Here is a 26,042-nt window from a genome sequence, read left to right as displayed (position 1 = left end):
GCCATCACCGTTATGAGTAGTTACTCGTTTGAAACCACAAATAGGTTTCTTACTTATCTTGCACTTTACCTTGCAACAATATTGACATACGCAGCTCGTAGATAATGAGTGGTAAGGGTGCTTTATAAGGCACCTGCATTGTCTCGTTTTGTGAATGTTTAATTGATCATGCATTGTTGAATATATATGTTGAATGATAAGTATGTATGTTATATCAAGATGTAATTGCTTGAACTTTATCATTGTATGTGATTTATTAGCTTTTCTTGCTGAGTCTCTATGACTTACGGGTGTTTCGTGATGCAGGTAAAGGGAAGGGTAAAGCTGAGCAACCGTGAGTTTGAGATTTTCCAGTAATGAACATATCAACCATGGTGCCACGGCTCCAGTGGACAGGATCTACCCTGTAACGCCCCCTCTTCAAGCCTCTATTGGGTCCTTACACCCACGGAATGATGGCTCTTATACACGAGTGTGTCACTCTGGCTGCTTCATGGACTGACGACTAGCCCTACAGATCAACACGAGTGTTACCAGCGTGCTTTGTCCTCACTCGCAGGCTTCCTAGGAAAACTTTCCAGGAGGTCACCCATCCTGAAATTACTCCAGGTTAAGCACGCTTAACTGTGGAGTTCTTTCGTGATGAGCTACTGAAAAATAAGATGCACCTTGTTGATATAGGTAGTACCAATCAATCCATTTAAGCCCTCCTCAATTGTGTAGTCCCATACCTACACAGTCTCAGAATCATCCCACTAGACCTTCCCCAGGCGATGTGGAATTGCACAGCTTACCCGGTATTTCCCGTTACGAATCACGGGACTACTGACTGTCACATACCCTTTTGGTAGTATTTTGAAATGTAATCTTATTTTGTAAAATTAATTTTGGAATAGATTATAAAAGTTTTAATATAGGGAATCCCCGTACTTATCAGTGGTCTATCTTTTATATATGTTATGTGTTTACTTTGATTACACCACACTTTTCATAAATTAATAAAGTTAGTAAAAGATTAAGTTTGTAAAAGCACACACGTGGCGTAATAAAGCTCCAATGAATCCTGTGTTCCAAGAGTCATCCATATTTTTCAAATCAACACCCCTCATTTTATCCGAGATTACATACTTATTATAAATTTTAAAGGTGAAAGGCCTTGGTAACAATGGATCTTCCAATACCCTTACATCTTCACATGTACCAATTATCCACCCATTACCCCTTTTAATAATTTCCTTGTTCCAAACCAAACTTCTCCAAATAAAAGACAGCTTTGACTCACATTTAGCATTCAACACATCACCACTTGGAAAATAGCTAGTTGCTAGAAGCCTGCTACATAGTGTATTTGGATTACAGATGCATCTCCATATTTACTTCGCTAAAAGAGCTTGATTTTGTAACCCCAAGTCACGAAACCCCAATCTACCTTTTTCCTTGTTTTGCATAAAAATGACCATTTGTACCGATGTGTTTTCTTATTTCTCTCTGTCGACCCCCACCGAATTCTTGCTCCCATTCAATGTAAAATTTTAAGAGTACTTTTTGTAAGTCGAAAAAAACACATTTTTTATATACCGAAATAACTTGTGAAATCACCTTGATAAGTACTCTTACCAGCCATAGAAAATATTGAGCCTCACCATCCGTTTACCTTTTTCCAAACTTGATTTTTAATCGTCTCAAATAGTTCTTTTTTAGTTCGACCAACAAAGGATGAAAGTCCAATTCCATAGTTATCTACCACCATGACCCCTATCATTAAAGCCAATCTCCTTCTAATATTCATCGACACTTTCTTTTCGAAACACAACTCCAATTTGTGGAAATTAACCAACTATCCTGAAGCTACTGAGTAGTTTGCCAAAATATCTCAAAAACATCAATTTTGTTGTTGAGTAGCCTCAAAAAATACAAGGCTATTGTTAGGAAAAAACAAAAATGACACTCTTACTCTATTTTGGTCAAACAATAATCCATTTAGTCTTTCATTCCCCTCAACTTGTTGAATCAAATTAGAGAAGGACTCCGCACAAAAGAGAAACAGAAAAGGAGAGAGTTAATCCCCTTGCCTTAACCCATGCTGGGAAATCACATGACCCTAAATTTCCCCATTAATCAGAAAAGAGAAACTCCAGTTGTAATACATGTCATTAATTTATCCACCCACAATTTATTATATCCCATCTTAATCATCATAGATTTAATGAATCATCATTCGACCCAATCATATACCTTAGCCATGTCTAATTTGAGAGTCGCCTTAGAACCATTTCTAAATTTATCTTTGCGCATGCAGTGTAAACCCTCAAACCCCACAAGTGCATTATCATGTATTAATCGACCTTTGACAAAAAACACTTTATGAATCTGATATTATCTTTCCCAATGATTCACACAGTTGATTTTCCTGGAGACCACCTTATATATTACATTACACAAACTAATCAGTCTAAATATAATAATTGTCGTTGGGTTATCTACCTTGGGTATCAAAGCAATAATGGTATCATTAAGGTAACTAACATCTGCCACATTGTTAAGTATATTCGAGCACACACGAGTCACATTTTCACTAAGAGTAGTCTAAAATTATTGATAAAAGGAACCTAGTAAACCATCTAGTCACATTTTTAAGTATATTCAAGCACACACGAGTCACGTTTTCACTAAGAGAGTAGTCCAAAATTATTGATAAAAGGAACCTAGTAAACCATATGCTCCAGCAGCTTTAGATAGATTTATGTCTTTCACAACTTTAATCACTTCTTCCTCCCTAAACTAATTCATCAAGTCCACATTCATTTCTAAAGTAACTTTGGGTTGAAACCCCCCCAAAACTTCTTCAAAAATCGCCTCATCAATAGTCGACACAGTGAAAAGTGAGGTAAAATATTCTCCCACAATATTCTGAACAATAGTCTTCTCATTTTTTCAAACACCCATACTGTCTTCTAGCCCAATAATTTTATTATTTTTTCTTCTCGTTGAGGCCTTATGATGAAATTTTTTTGTTTTATAATCTCCCCATTTTAACCATAACACCCGATTCCGTTTTCGCCAATATTTCTCGTCTTTTTCAAGCATGTGATTAAGCGTCTTCTCCTCATTTTGAAGATCTAGCCACACTTCTAGTTATTGTAATGCAGTCAAAGCCCCAATAGACTTGTTAACGGTAGTTATCTCTCCATTTAACCTCTTTTTCTTTTCCTTATTCCACTTCTGTAGATCTTTCCCACATGTAGAAATACGTTGACAAAGAGCCCTAACAAAACCAACATCTCTTTTTTTTAGCCCAATATTTCTCGATGATATCTCGACATTCAACCTCCTTGCACCAAGCTTCTTCGAAATGGAAGCACCCTTTTTATTGAACTTTGCCACACTTGCATCCGAGCTCCTAATTGGAAGATCCACCACCTGTGCCCAATGGTCGGGCTCCCACCAATTAAGAATTTTGATAGTAGCTCCTTCGAATCTCATAAACCTCTCTTCGTTAAACAAGCCACGATCTAACCTTTCCATAACACCACCTCTCCCATGGCCATTACACCAAGTAATAGTTGTTTTATCCGACCCAAAATCAAGCAACCTATAATTATCTATAGCTTCCCTAAAACTCTCCATAACCCTTAGGGCTCCATTCCTACCACCAACCTTTTTAGAAGAGCTGATAATTCCATTAAAATCCCTAATAACCATCCTAGCCCCACTAGTTTCCCCCTTAATATCCCTCAACAGATCCTAAGAAATTTTTTATTGAGAAGCATCCAAATTACCATAGAAACCTGATAGGTTGATATTTTATCTTATAAATATAGCCGATTTATGTATTAATATTCTTAAATTGATTCTTTAAATTATTAATTAGAGTGACTTTAATTTATTAGGCTATTTTAAAGATGAATCATGCACTTGGAGTCATTTGGAGAGATTTAAGTACATTTTGGTGGAAAATAGTGGAAGTCAGCGAGCTTGGTTTTACAAGCCAGAACTTAATCGCAAATTTTGACAACCTTGGAAGTAGAACTAGACTTGGAGCTAAACATGAAAGTTTTAGATCTCGTTCCCAGCTTTTTGGAAGATCTTGAATCGTTTGATTCCGAGTTGGATTGAAGAAATTATGGCTATAAAATACTAATATAAACACGTGACAGAATTTTTTTAGCAACAAGCTATTGCCGTGGTGAGCCTCAGCGTGGCCGCGGCAAGGATGCGAATTCTGTCGAATTTCAAATTTTTATTTTTTTTAAACGAGATATTTTTAGGGGTTATATATAGGACTTTTAGGGTTCGAATTTTAGGATTTTTGAACTTATCTCATGTAAAGTTATAGAGATAAATTGGGGATTATCAATTGCAAATGAAATATATTTTTTATTATTAATTTGTTATCTTTATTGTTGGTAATTTATATAGTATAAGAAATTTAATTAATTTTACAAATAGTTATTGAAATACATATATAATTCTTTTATAAGAGAGTTTCAAATTCGTCATATATATTTTTGAAGAAGAAGATGAGAATATTTCAAAGAGGCAATGTATTTCGATTAATATGAGTGATTTTTCTATCGATCCTGGATTTTAAGCTCTAATTTCTAATTACAATTCAAATACTCAAGATGAAATTCAAAGACATTATTTACAAAAAGGACCTTGTCAACCAATACTTGATGAATTTCCTCCGATTTATTACGGGACAGTGAAGTGACGATTCAACATTACATGGTATAAGATATACTCTTCATGCTAGAATATAGCGTCAATAAAAATTCTTTATTTTCTCTATGTTGTTATCTTTTTAAACAAAATAATACAAAGCAAGTTGGTGTTCACATATTTGTTAGAGATGGTTTGAGAAATTAGAAGAAACTATCAAAGAAACTTGGAGATCATGTTAAAGATCATTTAGGTTCACATTATGAGTGTTACAAAAAGTGTGAATCTTTGATGAATCAAAATCAATAAATTCAATACATTCTTATGAAGGAAAACAAGATGGATTGAGTAAATTATCGTGTTCGATTAACTACATTAGTTGATTGTGTTTGGTTTCTTTTACAACAAGGTCTTGCATTTTGTGGTCTTGATGAGTCTCAAAATTCTAATAATCAAGGTATTTTTTTTTTTGAACTTCTTACTTTTTTGGCTGATCATAATAAGAAAGTTAGAGATGTAGCTTTAGAAAATGCTCTTGAAAATCTTAAATTGACTTCATCACAAATTCAAAAACACATCATAAATACATGTTTTGTTGAACACAGTTAGTGTTATTATCAAAGACATAAGAGATGCTGTATTTTCTATTTTGGTTGATGAATCTCGTGATGCATCTATAAAGGAACAAATAGTTATAATATTTCGTTATGTGGACAAAAATGGATATGTGATTGAACAATTTATAGGTATTGAATGTGTTCTAAATACCACGACAATGTTACTAAAAACGACAATTGCTAAGTTGTTCTCAATACATGGATTAAACATATCTAGATTGGGAGATCAATGATATGATGGAGCTAACAATATGAGTGGAGAGTTTAATGGTTTGAAAAGTATTATCTTAAAGGAGAATGAATGTGCTTTCTTTGTTCACTTCCAGTTGGCATTAACACTTCCAGTGGCAACAACTTTAGTGGAAAGGGCATTCTCAGCTATGAATATTGTGAAAAATAAGATGCGCAACAAAATGGACAATCTTACTGTTTATCTTGAAAATGATGTATTCGCTATTATAGACAATGAGTCTCTCATTCATCATTCTTAAAACATGAAAACTCGTAAAGGAAAACTTTAAATATATGATCAAAAAAATAATTGTATTATTTTTTTTAATAGACAATTTGGATATTTGACTTCATCTTTAATATTTAGACCATGAATAGTAAATAAATCTGTCACTTTATATATATAAAATTGAAATCCTATCCTGGGATGTCAACATGGACACTGGGTGTCTGGGCTGACTTTCGGGAGGTCATGTCATTTCGACTCTTTTTAGCTCTCAGGCTTTGGACTTGGACTTTTCTTGACTTTTTGGTTCAGAATACTGAATGATACTGAATTGGAAACAACTTGGCAGAATTTATATACTTATTTTGGAGCCCCCGAAGTCAACCTGGGCGCAGGGCTAGGGACCCTTCCCAAAGTTGACTGCTATGATTCGGACACTCAACTCCATGAATATTTTCCTTCTTGTCACGTGTCAAACATTAATGTCCACGTCATCTGGACTAATTTTCGTGTAAACAAATCCATTAGAAACAAAGCCTGGCGAACATCCCCACCAAAAAATGGCATGATCAATTGATTATTCATAGCATTCAAAAATATATTAGGAACAACAACCAACACCCAATCGAAAGATTCACTAGACGAGCAATCAAAATTAAATAAAGTAGCAAAATAATTTTCAAACACTACTCCAATACCATCTTGTGACAAAATTTCTTTATTCAGACAATTAACAATTCTCGAAATACTGTTCTTATCACCAAGCTTCATCCAACTAGATTTAGCACCAAAAGTCCAATACTCTTTTTTTTTTTGAACCACATCGAGTTCTTTCTCAGTTTCTCCTAAAAAATTAAGATTTATTTATTCATTAAGTTTTGGCATTCAATTGTTTTGTATCTCTTTTTTCACATCTTATTTTAAAAATTGTTTTTGTTTCTTACTATAACTAAACACCAAAAGCATGAATTTAAATATTGAATATATTAGTTTTCTATTCCATTTGTCATATTTTGAACAAATTTGTTAGTTGATACACCAACTATCTTGTTAGCATGTTTTTGTTTAATGGTATTGTGTTATCGTATTTGAAATATCTATATTATATTTAGAAGCCCAAGGTTCAAATATTATTATAGTATACAATGTAGATGAAATTTAAAAAACTTATAAGCATATTTGAGTAAGTTACAACATTGATTTTCTAGACATCATGTCCATGATTACAGGGGATGTTGAGTATATGCTCCCTTCTTTTTCATTTTTTCTTTTTTTAAAAAGTGAATCAAATATATAAGCTTAAGATTTAAAGGGCAAGCAAATATTTTGGTTGCTTGAATATACATTCCTTTCCCTTAAAAAAATAATGACAATAATTAAAAAAAGAATCCTCTCTCTTGCTCTTGACTCATTCCAACTTCCAAGCCAAAATAGAGAAATACATGGTAACCATTTCCAACATGGTTTTCATTAATGAAGACATTTCTTCTTTCTTTGGAGACTTCATTCTCATACCTTAACATAATAATCAACAATAGAGGATTATGACTTCTCCATTAACTTGGGTTGGGATGGATGGGGGGACCATTATTATTATGTTTAATGATGTCAATCACATTATCATGACACATCCTAAATTATGTCACTCACTACCTATTTTATACACCTCCTTTACTCTTCTCTGTCTCTCTGTCTCAAAGGAAAAAAATAATCTTGTTGGATTTAAAAATTACCAAGTAAGATGGATAAGGATGATGGTTAAAGAAGAGGGAAAAGATTACATATTTTACACTTTTATTTACTTATTCATAATACCACAATGTCATCATTGTTTGAATTTGAATCCCTTGAGAAACCATGTTAAAATAAAAAGTGGTTGTCTCAAATTTTATTGCAGATTTAACACTAATTATAATATACATATATGTATTATTCTTTTATAATATATACATATTAGTATTAATGTTAATTTGGAGTTGGAGAATTGTGATTGTGTTAGGGTTTTCACTTTCATCACTAAACTTTCTTAATCCTTAAGCAATGTCTACTGTTTGAATGTAAGTTGAGTAAAAGCTTTTGTGGCACTAAAGTAAAGAATGAAAGAAAACAAAACAACATTGAAAAAGGAGAATAGATAGAGAAGCAAATAGGTGGAGCCATCTCTTGTTTTTCTACATAAGTGCTATGTAACCATTTTTTTTTTTTTTTATATATATATATATATGTAAAGATATCCACATCACATATTATACACACTCAAACTCCAAGTTTGATTTGGATGGCTTTGGTTGGAACTGTAAAAGAGATAAAATATTTACTTAATTGGCAATGGCAGTTGCAAAAGGAATCTGGGAAATGGGCCTCTATTAATTCTCTCTCCACACGCATATACACATATACATACATACAGTCCAAACATGAAAAAGAAACAATCTTTGCTATTTTAACCCTCAAAAACATCGATTTTGGGAGAATAGGGCAAAAGGGTATTTGTCAATATTTGTTTTTTTATACATATTGGCTAAGAGAAAAGCAAATTATTAAAAAAAAAAAAAGTACCAAGCAAGCTAGTGACAGAGAGAATCTGCTCAGCCTGTTCACACAGGAAAAGAAGCCAGGTCTCTCTCTCTCTCAGCCTAATAGTTTTGTTTTTAGATTATTCTAGTAAAAAAATAATATAATTGGAAACTCATTTAGGAAAAAAAATGAAGTCTTTTGCTTTTTTTAACCATAAATGATCAAAATACTGGTGGGTTTGCAGCTATGAAATGGTTGAATGGACCAAACTAATAAAGGGTATTCCCCTAACCCTTCAAGAAGAAGAAAAAAGTTGAAAGTGAGATAAGGTTTTTTTGTATTGAAGGGTTCCATCACAGATATCAATTGTAGTGGCTAGAAAGATATATAGGGTTGGTGAGTGGTCTCACCAAAGTGCAGAAGATAATCAGTAGTGGTAGTAGTAGTAGTAGTAGGTGTTAGCTGTTAGAGCATCTCATCTCATCTCAAATCTTCAATTCAATTCAATTTCAATGGTAATGTTGTTGACTTTAATTTACCCTTTTACCCTCAAGACATGGAGAGCAAAAATTGTAAGAAAATTGGTTCATACAATAATTTTGGAATTTAGTAAAAAGCAAACAGAAAAAAAAAAGAAAGGGAAATAAGAAAGACAGCATCTTGATTAGAATTTTGGCTGGAAGCCAAATTGGATGGATGGATAGATGGACATGGATGGTCATATGGAAGTGGTGAAAGGAGTTGGAAATAAAAAAAGCATGGCTTGGAATGAATCAAGGGGAAAAAGCTCAAGAAGTGACAAAGGAGGGTATTTTGGTAAATTAGACATGAAATTGACCTGGTATAATAATAATGAATAATAAAAGAGAAAGAAAAAGAAAAAAGGTTTTGTCTTTCCCATAAAAATAATTCATATATTCATATTCATCCATAGACTTGAGAAAACCAGTTCACCATCTCAGCCCCCTCAAAGGGCACAAAGCCTAAAGTTAAGGTACACTTCCAATAACTGCAACAACAGAAGAAAAACTACTCCCCAATTTATCTCCTTCTTTAAAGGTTTCATTTTTATTTTGTTTTTTTATTGTTAAATTTCATTTCTTCCCATACTTTTCAATTTTAGTTATTATACTTTCTCTCTCTAAAACAAGGTCTCTGTCTTTCTCTCTCCTTTCAGAAGAAAAAAAGAAAATAAAAAAGGAAACTTTGATCCAAAGAGAGAAGAAACGTAGAAGTTCCACGCATACAAACTCTTCCATCAAAACAAAGGAAGAGTCCACAACACCACCAAACCCTCTTTTCTCTCTCTCCTTTCTTTCTCTCTCTTCAATGGCCCAGCTGGACCAAAATTTATGTAAGAAGGAAAAACCAAAAAGAAAGAAAGAAAAGAATGAATGGGAAAGAGAAGATAGATAGATATAGATTATAGATATAGATTTATGTATGTGTCTTCAAATGTCCTCCAACCAAACCCACCTCACATAAAAACTCTTTCTTTCTCTCTCTTTCTTGTGTAAAACTAATAAAACATGTTTGCCAACAATACCCTTTTCTGCAACCCCCCAAAAAATCCCATCTTCATCACTGTCTTTCAAAAGAGCAATATTTTTCACCGAGCTATGTGGGCTTTTTTGGGTTTTTGTTGTCTTGGTCAGAGTTTCACAGGGAAAACAGGAAAGCAAGAACCTTCTCCCTCCTTCCCATTCTCTTTTCTATTAACTTCCTATTCCTCTTATTTCTTTACCACTCTATTCTCTCTCTCTCTCTCTCCCTCTCTCTCTCTATCTCTATATCTCTTCTTCTCTCTCAATTTTTCTTTCTCACCCATCTCTCTTTCTTTCCCTTTTCTCTTTTCCTTGTGTTCTCTCTCTTTCTCTCTCTATCTCTGTAGTTTCTGGTTTAAGGCTTCTGGGTTCTTCTATTTCAACTCAACACGATGTTGAAGAGGAAGATGAAAGGGGTTGCTGTCATGGAGACTCCTATGTACCCTGTCTATGAGGATGCTCGGACTAGGTTTAAGCATCAAAGTCTTATGCAAGACTATCAAGAGTTAGAGAAGGTAATTTTCTTTGATGGGTTGCCTTTGTTTTTCATTAGATCTGATTTTGGTTCAGTAGTTAGATCTGTTGTTAGGTTTTTGGATTTTATTGGTGGTTTTATGTAATTTATAGTTTTCTAATTATTGGGTTTTTATTGGTTTTTTATCAGATTATAGATTTTCATTGGTGGGTTTGATAATTCCTTGTTCAGTAGTGATGGGGTTTTGTTCTTCCCTTGTGGTTGTTGTGACAGAGGGAAATTGATCATTGTGATCCAATACTTAAGTTGTTTATCAGAGATTTTGGCCCTAACTTTTCTAAACCTTGTAACTTCTATTTATCTTGGTTTGGTTTTCCTTTGTTTTCTGTATATAAATTTCATGTAGGTAAGGAATCCTATATCATTGTTAGGCTCATCTGAATTGGAATTGCTTTCTATCTCGGGTTTCAATCATTTTTTCCATTTAATCACTGCAAAGTTTTCTTTGATGACTATGGTAGTGTTTTGGTTTCCCCTATTGTTGATGTATGAGTTTATGAGATATTGAGAATTGAGATCTTTTTATTATTCATGTTAATCAACCCGTTTATGAAAGTTTAGAAGCTATTGATATTCTCTATCCATTTACTGAAAGTTTTATGTATTTTTTGTTTATGTTTTCTCAACTAGTTTCTTTCATGTACTTCTTCATCTTTAGTTTTGTTAATTCTGAATAGATTATAGTTATTTGTTTATCCATGAAACTCTTCTATGTTCTTAAATCTAGTCATAGATATAAGGTGTAGATCAAAGTGAGTTCATGTGTTTTTTCTTTTCTTTTTTCAGGAAACGGAACTCAATAAGAAGAGATTGCAGGCTATGCAAGAGAGAAAGTTGACCCTTTTGGCTGAAGTCAGGTATGGTTCTTCATAGTTCAAACCTAGGTTAGGCTTTTATTTGCAAATAAGTTTCCATATAAATGGGAATTGAGGTTGGACTTGCACCGGGTTGCAGATTTTTGAGGCGAAGATACAAGTACTTGAATGAGAAGCAGCCTATGAACAGCCACCTAATTCAAAGGGATCAACCCCAATTACAACATCATGAAATCCGAGCTACCAATGTGGTGATGAAGGGGAAAAAGCATAGCAAAAAGGAATCATCTTTCCGATACCCTGCAATACCGCTGGACCTGAACCAAAAGGAAATGAGTTACAATGGAATTGAATCCCCTTTGCCAAAGTCTGCTCCAGTTTTGGACTTGAATCAGAAGGTGAAGAACCACATTGGAAAAGAGGCGGCTAGTGTGCCGAATTTCAGACCAACTTTTGACTTGAATCAGCAGGAAAGAATTCACAGTGGAAAAGAAGCTTCGAAGAGGAAGAATACCCCAATCTTCGACTTAAACCAAGTTTCGGTAAGCTATTAGGGAATAGTCTTTCGTTTGAGATTTAGACTCCTACATATTGCTGTGTTGGTTAGAGCTAATGCGTTGTCAATTTGACTTGAATTTTTTTCCCCAAAGGGCGAGGAGGAGGAAGAATTTCAGTTTCAGGTGAATGTTGAGCCGTTTAGAAGAGAAGAGCCAAAGAAAGGTCTGCTTAAAATTGCTAATGATGAACAGCACAACGATATGAAGTTACTAGTTTGTAGGAACATCGGCAATGGACCTAACCGAGCTGGAAAGAGGAAGATCACTTGGCAAGATCAGGTGGCTTTAAGGGTTTGATTTTGTTTCATCAAAATATAATAGTTTGGTGGGGTTGGAAAGTTTTTGCCTTACCTTATAGCTCTATTCTATGCTTAACTATCATTCTTACTTTTTCTTTACTTATCTCTAGTTCTCCTCTTTTTGTAAAGTTTGAAAAATAGTTACATATAGTGGTTGTGTATAGATGAAGTGGTGGAATTGATGCTAAGGAATCAAGATTAAGTATTTCTCCTACTTTCTTTTTTCCTTTTCATTTGGGGTTAGGGGGGAAAACATGTAGTTATTATGGTTTTTTGAAACTTGGTTTTGCTGAAATTATCTAAAGAAAGGGATTTTGGAATCTTTTCTATCCTTGCACATTGGAATTGGTTTGTGATATATGCCAAAATTTTCTTGATTTCTTCTTTGGGTTCTTAAATGATTCTCTTGCTAGTCACTCAGTCAGCCGCCTTGGTTGATTTATAAAATAGTGAATAGAATAGAATAGTCTTCTCCTCATATTCTTTGCTCTTTCTTACTAGTCATGATAAACGTTTTGTGGTATTATTATTATTTTTCTTAGTTTTTGTTGACACTTGATAAGACAAAGCAGAAAAGTTACTTTTGGGGAATCCACTCAATTTTCTTGCACCACTACTAACATTCAAATAAAAACTTTTCTAGTAGGATCAATGGCTTATTTCCCCATGTTTAGATCACTTTCTAATATTCATTGTAATTTGATCAATTTAGCTTTGTATCTTTGATTTTTTTAGTGGGTATTCAAAAAATATCTAATTCAATTTACAAGATGCGGATATTTTTGTACTTATATTAATTGGATGTTGATTTACTGATTCAATGTAACTTACACCTATTTATATATATTTAAAAAGTTATAAATATATAATTATATTTTAAAGGAAAAATAATAATCTAAAAAACTAATATATTTTTTTTTTTACCTACAATTTTCTTTTCTTAGAATTTGTTATTTTTTTAATTGTTTTAATTTGTTGTTGGAGACATAACAAAATAATGTTATTGTTAGTTATGTGAAAATAGTTTATATTTTAAAATATTCAAAAAAATCATCAATCCAAAATAACTTAATCAATTCGTATTATGACAGGTTAGATAGGTTCTAAAACTGCAGTTAGTGTAGATTGGATTAGATAATTACCTCCTCTTTGTTTAACTTTGTTGGACAATAAAATAGTTGTATAAGATTATGAATGAACCATAAAATTTCTTATTGTTTTGCAAAAAGTCGTTATGATTTTTTTTATTAGTAAAAGACTATAGTTGCAGTGTAAATTCAATATTGTTATTTTCCTAATTTTAGCATGAAAATTTTTGCTTATTTAACATTTCGGATGTTAATTTGGCAATTTTCCCCACAATTCTTCCTTTAATAAATAAATAAATACATAACAATAGTTTAATCTAATCTATCGACCGAGAAAATAAGAGCCGACAGCATAGCCAAACTATCGACATGCTTTCTGTTCAAGATTTTATCAAAATACTTACGAAAAATCAGCGAGTTATTAGCTGCGCTATTGACAAAAAGTTTGTGTTAAGAACTTCAATATAATATTAGTTAAGTTAATTAAGATTTTTGCTCCTTAAACTTTTAAGGTCGTTAAAAATACTCCTAAACTAGTGAGATTGTTGGATTTAAAGACTTTTGTCTAATTTTAGAAAAAAAATCTAACATTGATGAAAGTTCATAGAGCACATTATTTGATAGATATCAAAGTCTGGAAATCATGATTTAGTACATAAATAATTACTGAAATATTAAAATTAAATGAAATTAGACAAAAATCTTTAAATCCAACAATCTCAATAGTTTAAGGAGAATTTTTAACGACCTTAAAAGTTCAGGGGCATAATTTGATGCATGTAAAAATTCAAGGAGTAAAAATCTTAATTAGCCTATTAGTTAATTGTTACATTTTTTTAGCCAAGTTGTTAAGATCCCCTTTTCTAAAAATCCAAGTAGAAAGACAATAACCAGCTACAAATGAATATTGCTTAAACGTAATTGATACTACGGGTGGGTGGTACAGCCACCACCAATGTCGAAACCTCACAACCTTTCTTTCGCTTACATCATTTTCTACCTAATGACTTCATATACATACCATACCTACTAAACAAGTTTAGTTTATGTCATGTTCAAGGATTTAAATTAAATTTTAGTCACTTTCAAGCAATCGAATGGGGCATGTTAGACACGTATTTTTTAATGACGTGCATAGCATCTTCTCCTTTAAACATTTTTGTTCTTCTACATGTTAAGTCATAAAAGAGCATTAGAAGACTACACAACAATTTAATCTCTAACTAGCTAGTGATGCACATTAATTCTATAAAGATTTCAACACCACTAGTATAGGGAACAATAAAGACACAACGACAGTCAAACTTTTTTCTACACCATACATTAACACTCGCCCAATGAACTTACTAAGCATGCTCTAGAATTGGTTATGATTTATCTGTATTTGAGATATCATCATCAGTCTCCTCATTTACTTGATTTTCTACATCAGGGTCTTCCAGCTTGATTCTCCACTTTTGGGACTTGAAACATTTCCTTTGCTTGAATTTCCGAAATCGGGTCTTGCTTTTCAACAAATGAGACATTAGTTGTCAAGTCAACTACACAAGTTTCCTTTGGTTTATAAAAACAAAGCTTGTTCTTGTGCTTCTTCCCTTGTTGGTGATCATCCATAACTTTTAAACTATAACAACCAACCTGACACATTTCACACCAGAACTGGAAATTCTTTGGCTTATTCTTTTTCTCCTTCACTGCCTTTTCATCAGTTTGCACTGTCTCAATTATCTCGCCTTCATTTGCAACTTCAGGGATTGGCGGCTGCAGTGTAGATTCCAAATTCTCAGCAGTTTCGTTTAGCTCAAGGGGTTTCTCTTCTACTTCCGCCTTCACTTCTAAAACAACGCAGTCTGGGAGCTCCAGTGTAGAAGCAGTTTCATCAGCCTTCACTTCTAAAGCACTGCTAGTCTCAGTACACTTCATCGGTGGCTTCGATGGATTACCAGTTTTCTTCAATGGCACATTGATGGAGCAATTACCATTCTTTTTAGGTAACAGTCTCGCTTCCCTGGCTTTGTGCTTCTTACTTTGCAGATGTTGATTCAAATTTTTCTCGTTTGTTGCAGTAACCTGGCATAGTGCACAACTCCATTCCTCCTTAGGTTTCTTTTTCATACCAAACGGAGGTTCCTCATTTTCATCCAATGCAGGTGGTGTTGTAGCTTTCCTCTTCGCCCCAAAATCATTCGGGTTAGGCTTAGCCTGCAAGACATCACGTAAACAAATTACATAGCAAGATATGTGTCATTAGCAATGTGATGAAAACAGTTAAAACCCTCCACCTCTTAGATTTGTCAAGTGTACCTACTAGCCCTCAACATAAGCACTGGACCTTTCCTAAAGAACAAATATAGAACTGAATCTGGGATTGAGCAACAAAGCACTCATCCCAGAGTGTGCCTGAAGCATCCAATATCCATATATATATATAAGGAAAAGAAAAAAAGAGAAATGCAAGAGTAAAAGAATCACCCGAGCACAATCCTTTCCAAGGTACTGTTTGAGTCATTCGATATAGTGCACAATATCTTCTTTGGTTTGTCATATTCTTAAATCATAGGTTAGAGGACCTTAATGTGAAATATTTTGAGCACTACCATTAAATCATAGTTTTATTCTCTACATGCAGCAACTACAACTAGAGACATCTTAACAAGTTTGAGGGTTTCCTTGGCCAAAATACAATAATTTGACTTTTGTTTGGTAAAAAGTTATTGAAGTTTCCAATACACTAAAATTAAAACTAAAAATTAGCAAAATAAAATAATTAAGTAAAAATATGCAACATAAAAATTATTATATTTCTTATCACAGTATAGGCATCCACAGTACGGCTATATGTAGGCATCAACGAACTTCAGCAGTTAAGAATTAATTAGTTAATTAGTTTTACAAGCTTTTCCATCAAGCTAAAGAATTAACATGAAGAAAGCAAAAGAAGATTAATTTGTCATATACGTGAAAATGGTTAAAGAAATTTTAAAATCGGAAATGGATATTAAAAAACAATGGACACCTCTTTGCTAAGAGGATTCAAATATAAGCCCTACTCACCCATAGCTTCAGTCGGCCCCGAATACAACCAAGTTCTATAAAAAAAAATTAAAAAATAATACTAATATAATAAACCAAAAAATGGAGTGATTGACATGATTTGTGAAAATAGAACATTGACATTTTAAAGAAATCACGGCTAGTTCTATTGAGTAATTCTGTAGTCAAGCACACCAACACCAAGGGCAGCCTAGTGATAAAAATAAAGGGTTCTACACAAAATGGCCTCTTTATTTCGTTCACTTCGCACTATTTAGAAAAGAAAAAAAAAGTACTTGGCCTCTTTAGTTAGTAAATATGATGTAAATCATGTAATTTACTTAAAAAAATATTAAAAATAGGCTAGGTGCAAACTCAACTATTTTTACCAAAATCTCTATAAAAAACACCAATTCAAAATAAAAGCAAGACCCCAAATTTAAATCTAATAAAATATCTAGTACATAATATCAATTAATGTTTTCAACAAAAATATATTATATAAACTAATTATTGTATTTAAAATTATGTTCTCTAAATACACGATTAATTAATTACTTCAATTGTACTTCGAAAACTCAACATTATATGTATTTAATTAATGTTGAGTATAAACATATCCGAAAACTCAACATTAGGGTTCGGTATAGGAGCTACAACATTAGATATAATTTCATGTTCAAAAAAAGTAATGTTAGGTACAGTCTCAAGTTACACACTTCACTTTTCTTTTGCATACTACGATGTGCTATTAAACCACACAATTAAAAAATGTGAAGATCAATCCCACTTAAATACCATAGTGTGCAAAAATAGTGTGTACTTTTGACCTATCTCATTACTTCTTTAAGCATGAAATTATTTAGTGTCGAAAATCCTAGGCTGAACCCTCAATTACTTAGTCAAGATATGTTTTTAAGTTGGCCTGCACCATATCTTTCCCAATGTCACACCCAAGGGCCAAGGTCGGGGTCTGACTATAAGGGGGTGTGGGCTTAGGACTCAGAGAGAAAAACGAAAAAAAAAAACAAAAAAAACCTGCTAAATCATCATGCCATTATTGCTGAAATTTGTTCTAGGATAGTACAATATGAGATTCTAGTTCTAGAAATAAAATAATATTTAATAAAGGTTGAGTTTTATTAATTAGACATTTGATGAAGACACATTATTCTTCCTTAATATTTTTAGGTGCTCTAAGCATATTTTATTAGACGTAAGCCATAATGCGCCTCAAGGCTTACACCTCGCCTCACCCAAAAAAAGGCTCAAAACTTAAATCTGTAATTTTAAACATTGAGTGAGCCTCATTTGGCAACTTGCCAAGACCGTGGCCAATGGCCATAGCATGACTAATAAGAGTTGTGCGATACAAACATTTACTATTAGATAATGTTTAAAATTACAAATTTAAGCCTCATGGCATTTTTTTTTCTTTTGTGAGGCGAGGTGTTAGCCTCAAATATTTAATTGAAGAAAAAATAGAGCACCTAAAATTATCAAGAATAAATGAAATGTCTCATAAAACTCAAACATAACATAAATTTCTCAAAAAACTCAAACTTAAATAAAGATAACTTTGTTTTCATGAACTAGAATCGTAGATTCTACTATTCCAGAAATTTCAGCATCATTTTTTTTTTTGTTTTTATCCTATTCGTGAAGAAGTCAACTGAGGATGAGGGAGAATAAGGAGAAACGAAATGTCTCATAAAACTCAAACATAACATACATGTCTAATAAAACTCAAACTTAAACAAGGATAATTTTTATTTCATTAATTAGAATAGTAGATTCTACTATTCTAGAAATTTCAGCATCCATTTTATTTTGTTTTTGTTCTATCTGTGAAGAAGTCGACTGAGAGATGAGGGGGAATAGGGGAGAACGGTTGGATTACTAAAACACCCTAAATGATATATTATGTGTATTGTGTTTTTATTGGACTTTATTTGTTTGAGTTTTATTTGACTTTTTTAAACTTAAGTTTTCTTGGGCTTTTTTAAACTAAATAAGAACTTTACTGGTCTATTTTAAGTTAGTAACATCATTTTAATTAAAAAGCCCCAAAAAATTGTGTTTTCTGAGGCCCTCACCAAATTTTCACACCTCAGGCCACTTCGAGCCACATCACACGGCTGAGGCGTACACCTTTCTTCCCCCTACTGAGGGGTGGGCAATAGGGAGAATTTTTTCCGCCTCAAAGCATGGGGCGCCTCAAGGCGCGCAATAGCCCCGCAATTTTAAACATTGCTATAAGGGACAAACACAGAGACAAAGAAAAATCTAAATCTAATGCAGCCTTCTCTGATAGAACAAATACAAATCTAATTCCCAATAGTTAATAGAGCCGCAAAAATTGGAGGATTTTGTGGCTGGATCAGAATGAAGGTGATGAACCATCATAAAATTCATAACAAACACAAGGAACTACTGTGAAGTGTGAACCGAGAACAATGAGCTGAGTCAAATAAATAACTCTGTTGGCAAATTAGGAATGACTTGCAAAGTGCCTATCTACAAGTACGACTACCACATGCATAGACAACAATCTAAATAATACAATAATGCTATTTTAATATCCAAAGACACCATTACAATTTATATTGTATACAAGATCGACACCAATTATTATAAAAGATCTACTGAAGATGGGTTAAGGGAAGATCTCATCAGACCTTAACCCATCCTCTCAGCAAAACAGAATCATCCTTCTCTTTCCACAATCCTTCCCTCTAACCCTCATTCCACCTTTAAATCCAATCTATATCGTATGGTATTTTAAATAAAAGTCAGTTTATAGTGTTAATGAGGTACATACTCCTTTTAATCTGATTAACCAATACTAACAAAGAAAACAAGCAACTAAAGATAATCAATCATGAATACTATGACATCTTATAAAAATTTCTAATCACAAGTTTTTGTTGCTGTGTTTCACACAAACATTTTTCACTCTACCTGATCTACATGATTTCAAGAAAAAATCATCTCATGCATGTGTTTCATAAGAGGAAGTAACTAAGAAAAAATCTTAAAACAATTGAAGCGAATCAAATACATTTTCAAACAAAAAGACTAACCAGAACGATCAATTTGTCCTTCTCAGGCGCCGCTGGAGTAGTGTCTATGTTTAAGCCAATGTTGTCCAGAGGCTTAACCAAGGGAACTGCTTCAAATACAGTTAGACGCTCATGGAACGAGTCCACCATTGGAAACCTGTGGTTACTGTACTGTGTTTCTCCCCATCGAACCAACCCTTTAGAAGTGGTATCTCTTCGCAAGTCGAATTCTTGCTCCAGCAACATGATATCCCGACGCAACACCATCTCGAGTTCTCGTCGCCTTGCGATCTCGGACAAGATAATGTCATCACTCGCACGCTCCCTCCCGAACTCAAGAACGGACGCGGTATTCAATCTCCCGACCGGGTCACAAGTTGGGCCAGGGTAATAGCGAAAATCACCAAAGGGAAGGCCATTAGAAGGGATCGGTCGGGTGTCGGGCATGAAATTCATCGGCGGTAAGAAATGTTGGGCTGTTTGGTTGCCAAGAAAGTAAGGGAAATGAGAGAAAAAAAAAGAGTAGAACTTGCTGTGAAATATGAGGAGACAGAGAAGACAAACCTGAGAAAGGTGGTGCGGAGGAGTTGAATAGCGGTGGGTGAGGTCTATGATCTACGGCTCGAAATTTGAACTCCATGGAAAATCGCATAGAAAGGATGAGAAAACGTATGAGGAAAAAGAGTGTTTCTTGAATGAACAGAAGAGCGACTAACCAAGGGACTGTGTGTGTGTGTACGGAGTGGCATTTTTTCAATTTTAAAAGAAGGGTTGCGTGTTTTGCACGCGCTTATGTCGCGCGTGTGGGTTATCCGAATTGCGAATCTCCAGATGTTGTCATGAAATTTTGTTTGTTTTTGTTTCGAATTATTGTTAAAGCACTCTCATTCCTCATAGAGATAAATATACGAGGGAAATTTTACATTCCACCCTTTTTAAAATGGATACATTCATTTATTCTTATCTGTTTTAGCACTTGAAATAATTTTTTAGTTAAATTTTTTCTCATGATCATGTACGTTATAGTTATTTAAGACATTCGACAAAATTTTAAAAAATTTGGAAAAATTTAGATACCGTTTGGTAACACTTTTGTTTTTTAATTTTTTAATCACAAAATGAAAAATAAAATTTTTGTTTTTAAAAAATTTATTTTTGAAAAACAAAAATGCATTCTGTCACCTCTTTTGTTTTTTCAATTTTAAAAACAAAAAACAAAAGTGTGTTCTGTAAAATTTATTTTTTTATTTATTTTTTTGATTTTATTTAAGTCGGCTCTAGGTCCGGGGTCGGATTCAGGTTCAAGTCAAAAGCCGGGTTTAGCGCCAGGGCCGTAAGGAGGAGATTTGAGTCTGAGTCTGGTCGTAATCTAAAAGATTGATTAAGAAAAAAAAAATGTTTAAAAAAATATTAAAAGTGATTTTTTTTGTTTTTAAAATTTTGATTTCTAATTATAAAATTGAAAAGTAAAAACAGTTTTATAGAGCATATTTTTAAAAAATATTTTCACTTTTCTACTTTTAAAAACAAAAAACTGATTAAAAAAGTGTTACCAAACGTCACCTTAACACGCCAAAAACTATGTTCAAACAGTATATTGCACGCGTAACTATTTTATTTTACACACGTGTAAAATAGACTGTTTGAACATTGTTTTCTATATTATAAATTATTCGGAATTTCTCAAAATTTTGTAGGTTATCTTGAATAGTTATAACGTACATGAATATGAAAAAAAATTAGACTAATTTTTTTTCTGAATGCCGAAATAAGTCAATGGTGTATCAATACATCTCTTTAGAATCACCCAATATAGTATGTGACAAAATATTAAAATGTTATATTATTAGATAAAAAAATATATCATTTTAGAAATTTATATGAATGTTACTTATGTTGTGATATTGATGTTATTTATTTTTTTTAATAAAAAATTGAAGCTAAAAAATTATTATAGCTAAATATTAGGATATATATTAAAAGAAAATTCTACAATGCACCCCTCAAAAGAAATGTACTCATACATATCTATCTCTTTTATATTCGAAATAATTTTTTAGTTAAATTTTTTCTCATGGTCATGTAAATTATAATTATTTAAGATATTTTGTAAAATTTTAAAGAATTCAAAAAAGTTTAACATGTCAAAAATTACATTCAAACAGATTGCACACATGATTATTTTATTTTATACACGTGTAAAATAAACTATTTGAATATTATTTTTTATATGGTAAATTATTCTAAATTTCTTAAAATTTTGTAGGATATCTTAAATAGCTATGATATACATGAATATGAAAAAAAAAATTAGACTAAAAAATTCTTCTGGGTAAATACCATTTTGGACCATGTGTTTTGCAAAAGTTACCGATTGGACCCTGTATTTTATTAAATGAAAAAATGGACCCTGTATTTTCCAAAATAGTAAAAATAGGACCCTGAGCTTAATTTTTGACAACTTATTTTTTTTTTTAATATAATCAACTTGAAAACAATTCCTAATACAAACAGATACAGAAAATATAAACAATTTTGTTATAACACTTTTAGATCGGATCATAATTAAATTTTGTTTTGATAAAAAATCAATTCAGGGTCCTATTTTTACCATTTTAGAAAATACAAGGTCTATTTTGTCATTTAACAAAATAGAGGGTCCAATTGATAACTTTTACAAAACACAGGGTCCAAAATGGTATTTACCCAATTCTTCTAGATGCCGGAACAAGTAGAGGGTGCATCAGTACATCCCTTTTAAAGGGGTGCATTGTAGAATCACCCTAGGGTAAATACCATTTTGGACTCTGTGTTTTGTAAAAATTACCAATTGGACCCTCTGTTTTGTTAAATGACAAAATGGACCCTGTATTTTCTAAAATAGTAAAAATAGGACCCTCTGTTGGTGAAGATGTCATCGGCGACTTAGGGAGGAAATGGTGGTCGTCGTCAACGAGTATGAGGTGAGAGAGAGAGAGAGAGGGATCTGATGAGATTTAGAGTTTGTTTTCTTTATAAACATTTTTTTATATATGTATTGAAATATAATAAATTTATAATATATATTTTTTATTTTAATATTGGATGATATTGGATGGTTATTGGATTAGATCGGTCGGTTGGATCCATTAGATTTACATGTCATTCAAAAACCGATCGATCCAATATTGGATTTTCAAAAATATCATATGATCCAAACCAATCATGATTGGATATCCAATTTTTAGCAGTCGATTGATATTGGATCGGTCGGTTTGTTATTGGATTGGATCATTTCTGCACACTCTACTGGGAACTGAGTCCCTTAATCGGAGCAAAACACAGTCGGGGTCCTACTAGAGTTGTGCAACTTTGATCGGCGATGATCAGATGAGGAACCTGACTAGATAATGAGGTCGTTGGATCATTAAATAAAAAAATAGACAGACGGTCGAAACAACATCAGATTCAGATAAGCAGAAACCAATTAACCAGGCCATTTGTTGACCTGGGCGCTGGGCCCTTCAAATCGAGCTTTTATAAGATTCTATTTTTGATAATCCTAAGGTTTCTAAAGTTAAGGACGAGATTTCTGCTGGGGATTATTTTACTAGGATCTAAATTTACTACCATGTATGTTATTTAACATCCTAAATATGAATTTCTAAAACAATGTAAACACATATAAAGTTTAAGAAACCTTACATTGGTTGCAGCGAAATTAAATGACTCATTCTGGTCAGATCTCTAACTCTCGTATCCTTTCTGTAGCAGAGTATCACCAAGATCTGAGCCCGATTCTCCTTCAGTTGAATTGGATTCTTCATAGTCTTACACACTATGATTGAGTACCAACTTGCTATGTGTGGGCATGTACTCTATCACTATAGCTCGAATTTTGATGGTGAAGAAAGACTAAGAATTTCGAATTAAAGAAGAGAAAAGAAGAAGAAGAAGTCTCAAACTCTCTAGTTGTGAAAACTAGGTCAAGAGTCATTTGTTGGATTATGAGACCTTACTCTTCTTTTTATACTAATTCTACTAGGGTTCGGGTTGATTTATTTGGAATAAAAAAATGATAAAAATAAAGCAAAAATAGGTACTAGTGGTCGGCCATGAAGTGGGCCCAACACTAGTTAGATTTTTGCTATTTTTCTCAACCATTTATCTATTTTTCACAAAAACCACTTTTTGCACTTTCAACATGTTGCCCCTGATTTTGCCCAATATACGTGGACCAACCAAACAAGGAGACGTGGATCAAGCAATGTACAATCCAAAATATTTGCTAAGTCTTTATGCTGTAAGGTGGCTTCCAGGACATAGCTCCCGGAGAAGGCATATGGAACCCCATATGCTCCCGGAAGCTCGAAGTAACGTTAAGGCATCTCCGCGACGTGTCAGGTTTCTCCTGAGCAATCAAGTCGCATTTAATGCCGCGTGGGAGGAAGCGTGTTAGGACTGCTACACGCAATAAAGTCTGACGGCACAACCTCCAACCAGCAGCTACAAAGTAATGATCATTTAAGTCTAGCGACGGCTACACTGTGAAGAGTCACATCAGTCAAAAGACAATAAGGACATTCCACATAAAAACCCTACAACACCTAGGGATTTGACCATGCATTACCCATGGTATATTCATTGGGAATGCCCAACTTTATGGATACTTACAGATACATTTGTAAGGATAATTCTGGGGATCACCCCACCAAAAACACTATAAATACCCCCTCAAAGCTCATTAAATGGGATGGAGGATCTTGGGCTGCATAAGAGCAAGTAGAGTAAATACTCACCAAGAACATTCTCTGTATTTATAAGGGTGAAACCCTCACCAGATACATTCTCTGTATTAAATACATCCATAAATAACAAAGACTCGTGGACTAAGGCTCATTAACGCCCCAACCACGTAAAAATCCTTCTCTAACTTTCTTACAACTCTATAACTTTATAATATTTTATTAGTTGCCGAAAACCTCGGTCAACATTTTGGTGCTTTCATTGAGAGCTGAAGAAAGCTACTGTAAACGAACACTTGACTTCACAAACATGGTGGAGACTAGAAGTACTCGTCAGCCTCGCCCTCTAGAAGATGCTCAAGACCCAAATGAGGAAGATGTAGCCTCACGAGTAGCTGAGGGTTCCGAGGAAGAAGAAGGAATTCCAGATGATGACTACGAGGGAAACCTCGATGAGTATGCCTACGACGAAGGTAGTTACTCAGAGTTGGTGCTTCTCAGACAAAAAGCTATCGATCACGAAGCCGAGATCGAAGCTCAGAAAGCACAAAATCAAAAAATGCAAGAAGTGATGTTGGCCATGCAAAAAGCCATGGAGGCGGCTGGCATTCACGTGCATCCCAAGGCAATGACTGCTGGACTTGGCAAGGAACCAGAGACGTCCTCGCCTAGTTCCCAACAGCAGAAGTCTAGGGAGCCTAGCCCTATAAGGTACCCTGCTGAAGGGAACCAAACAAAAAACCCTACCTCTACCCCAGGGCGAAAGAAAAAGGCACAGGATCCGCGAAAGGTCCGCTCAGATTTCCCTAAAGGGAAAGGTCCGCAGAGGGGCAAGCCCCAAAAAGGGAGCTTTGGCCTTTAGGATCGAGAGGACCGAAAAAGCGTTTCCGTGCACCAAGAGCCCGGGGTAGAGGAAGAAGAGGACAGAGGTGTCCTCCCGTTGATCTGAGAAATCAAATCAATGGGAACCAAGGTGACCTCCGGGATCACCTTGACCAAAAAAGATACGGACCCGCGGTCTCCACGGGTACGTTAAATGAAGGAATTATGGCGGAACTCGCCATACTTCGAAAGGACATTGCCCGAGTCTCCCGAAGGAAGAAAGGGGACGACTCTGACTCAGATAGCAAGGACCGGGAGCCATGTGCTAAGCACATCCTGGAGGCGGAACTCCCTAAGAACTTCAAGATGCCCGAAATGGCAGCTTATACCGGGAACTCCAATCCTAGCGACCACTTATCACGGTTCAACTGTGTCATGACGGTCATGAGAGTCAGCAATGACGCCAAATGTCTGTGCTTCCCACTTACTCTAAGTGGGTCCGCGAAGGAATGGTTCAAGAAGCTGGAACCAGGATCCGTGGGCTGTTGGAACAAGCTACAGACCAATTTCCGGAGACAGTTTGTCACCGCAAGAAAGGTCAACCTGGAGGTCAGTGCCTTGACTAATATCAAGCAACTGCCCACCGAGACCTTGAAAAACTATATAAAGAGGTTCCGAGAGGAAGCCTCGAAAACCAAGAAAGTTGACGATGGACAACAACTTGCGCTTCTCCAAGCAGGCATCCGTACGGGGACTCCTTTCTGGAATGAACTACAGCAAGAAGGAGCTGCTAGCCTTCAGGACTTCCAGAAGAGAGTCCAAAAATATATCAACGTCGAAGAAGCCCAAATAGTGGCTTATGGAGGATACTATCCCACCGGGATAGCAGGGTACATGCCCGGAGTATCGCCCTCGGGTATTGCCCCGACCGCAACTCCACAAACAAGCGGCATACAATTCTCTGCCACCCCCGGATATAGTCAGGGCCAGGCCTTGGCGCCAGCGTCATCCCATTTCGGCAACCCGTCCGGAATGAATGGACAAACTCCTTCGCACTCTGCTCTGACTGCTAGCTTGGCAGGCCCTTCCCAGGGCTCGAGGAGTAAAAGGTCCTCCAAGGGCAGCACCCGGACGGGGGAGAAGCGCCAGAAAAGGGGGTACACTCCCCAGTACACTCAATACACGGAGCTGTTGGACTCCCAAGAGTGTGTGTACTTTGCTACTAGGCAAAACACACACTACCGGAGACCACAACCGTTGTACAAGGATAGCTCTCGGAGAGATCCGAGCAAAAGATGCGAGTACCACAA

General features: G+C 34.6%; 2 protein-coding genes across 3 annotated transcripts; one reads left to right on the top strand and one right to left on the bottom strand.

Annotated features, from left to right (window-relative positions):
- The first annotated feature begins 9,148 nt into the window (after positions 1–9,148).
- LOC115725020 (uncharacterized) lies at positions 9,149–12,325 on the top strand. Of its 2 annotated transcripts, none has more exons than XM_030654420.2 (5): positions 9,149–9,312; positions 9,431–10,312; positions 11,119–11,189; positions 11,287–11,689; positions 11,798–12,325. In XM_030654420.2, exons 2-5 carry the CDS (start codon positions 10,190–10,192, stop codon positions 11,999–12,001), a joined length of 801 nt encoding a protein of 266 aa, XP_030510280.1. In that variant the 5' UTR covers positions 9,149–9,312; positions 9,431–10,189; the 3' UTR covers positions 12,002–12,325. The 2 variants fall into 2 exon arrangements, with proteins under 2 accessions (XP_030510280.1, XP_060973736.1); XM_061117753.1 differs by having other exon boundaries at positions 9,197–9,247.
- A 2,112-nt stretch (positions 12,326–14,437) lies between these two features.
- LOC115725332 (uncharacterized) lies at positions 14,438–20,100 on the bottom strand. Its single transcript, XM_030654816.2, has 3 exons — positions 19,751–20,100; positions 19,208–19,662; positions 14,438–15,293 (listed from the first exon to the last, which is right to left on the bottom strand). Exons 1-3 carry the CDS (start codon positions 19,836–19,838, stop codon positions 14,520–14,522), a joined length of 1,317 nt encoding a protein of 438 aa, XP_030510676.1. The 5' UTR covers positions 19,839–20,100; the 3' UTR covers positions 14,438–14,519.
- Between the last annotated feature and the right edge of the window lie 5,942 nt (positions 20,101–26,042).

The sequence above is a fragment of the Cannabis sativa genome, chromosome 6, assembly GCF_029168945.1.
Source record: "Cannabis sativa cultivar Pink pepper isolate KNU-18-1 chromosome 6, ASM2916894v1, whole genome shotgun sequence".
NCBI classification, from domain to species: domain Eukaryota; kingdom Viridiplantae; phylum Streptophyta; class Magnoliopsida; order Rosales; family Cannabaceae; genus Cannabis; species Cannabis sativa.
This window is presented reverse-complemented; position numbering and strand designations above follow the sequence as displayed.

Coding starts and splice junctions, on each gene's coding strand:
- LOC115725020 (XM_030654420.2), top strand. CDS start 10,190: ATGTTGAAGAGGAAGATGAAAGGGGTTGCTGTCATGGAGACTCCTATG. Junction 10,313..11,118: donor ACTATCAAGAGTTAGAGAAG/GTAATTTTCTTT, acceptor TTCTTTTTTCAG/GAAACGGAACTCAATAAGAA. Junction 11,190..11,286: donor ACCCTTTTGGCTGAAGTCAG/GTATGGTTCTTC, acceptor ACCGGGTTGCAG/ATTTTTGAGGCGAAGATACA.
- LOC115725332 (XM_030654816.2), bottom strand. CDS start 19,838: ATGCGATTTTCCATGGAGTTCAAATTTCGAGCCGTAGATCATAGACCT. Junction 19,663..19,750: donor CTCCGCACCACCTTTCTCAG/GTTTGTCTTCTC, acceptor GCAACCAAACAG/CCCAACATTTCTTACCGCCG. Junction 15,294..19,207: donor AGGACAAATTGATCGTTCTG/GTTAGTCTTTTT, acceptor GATGTCTTGCAG/GCTAAGCCTAACCCGAATGA.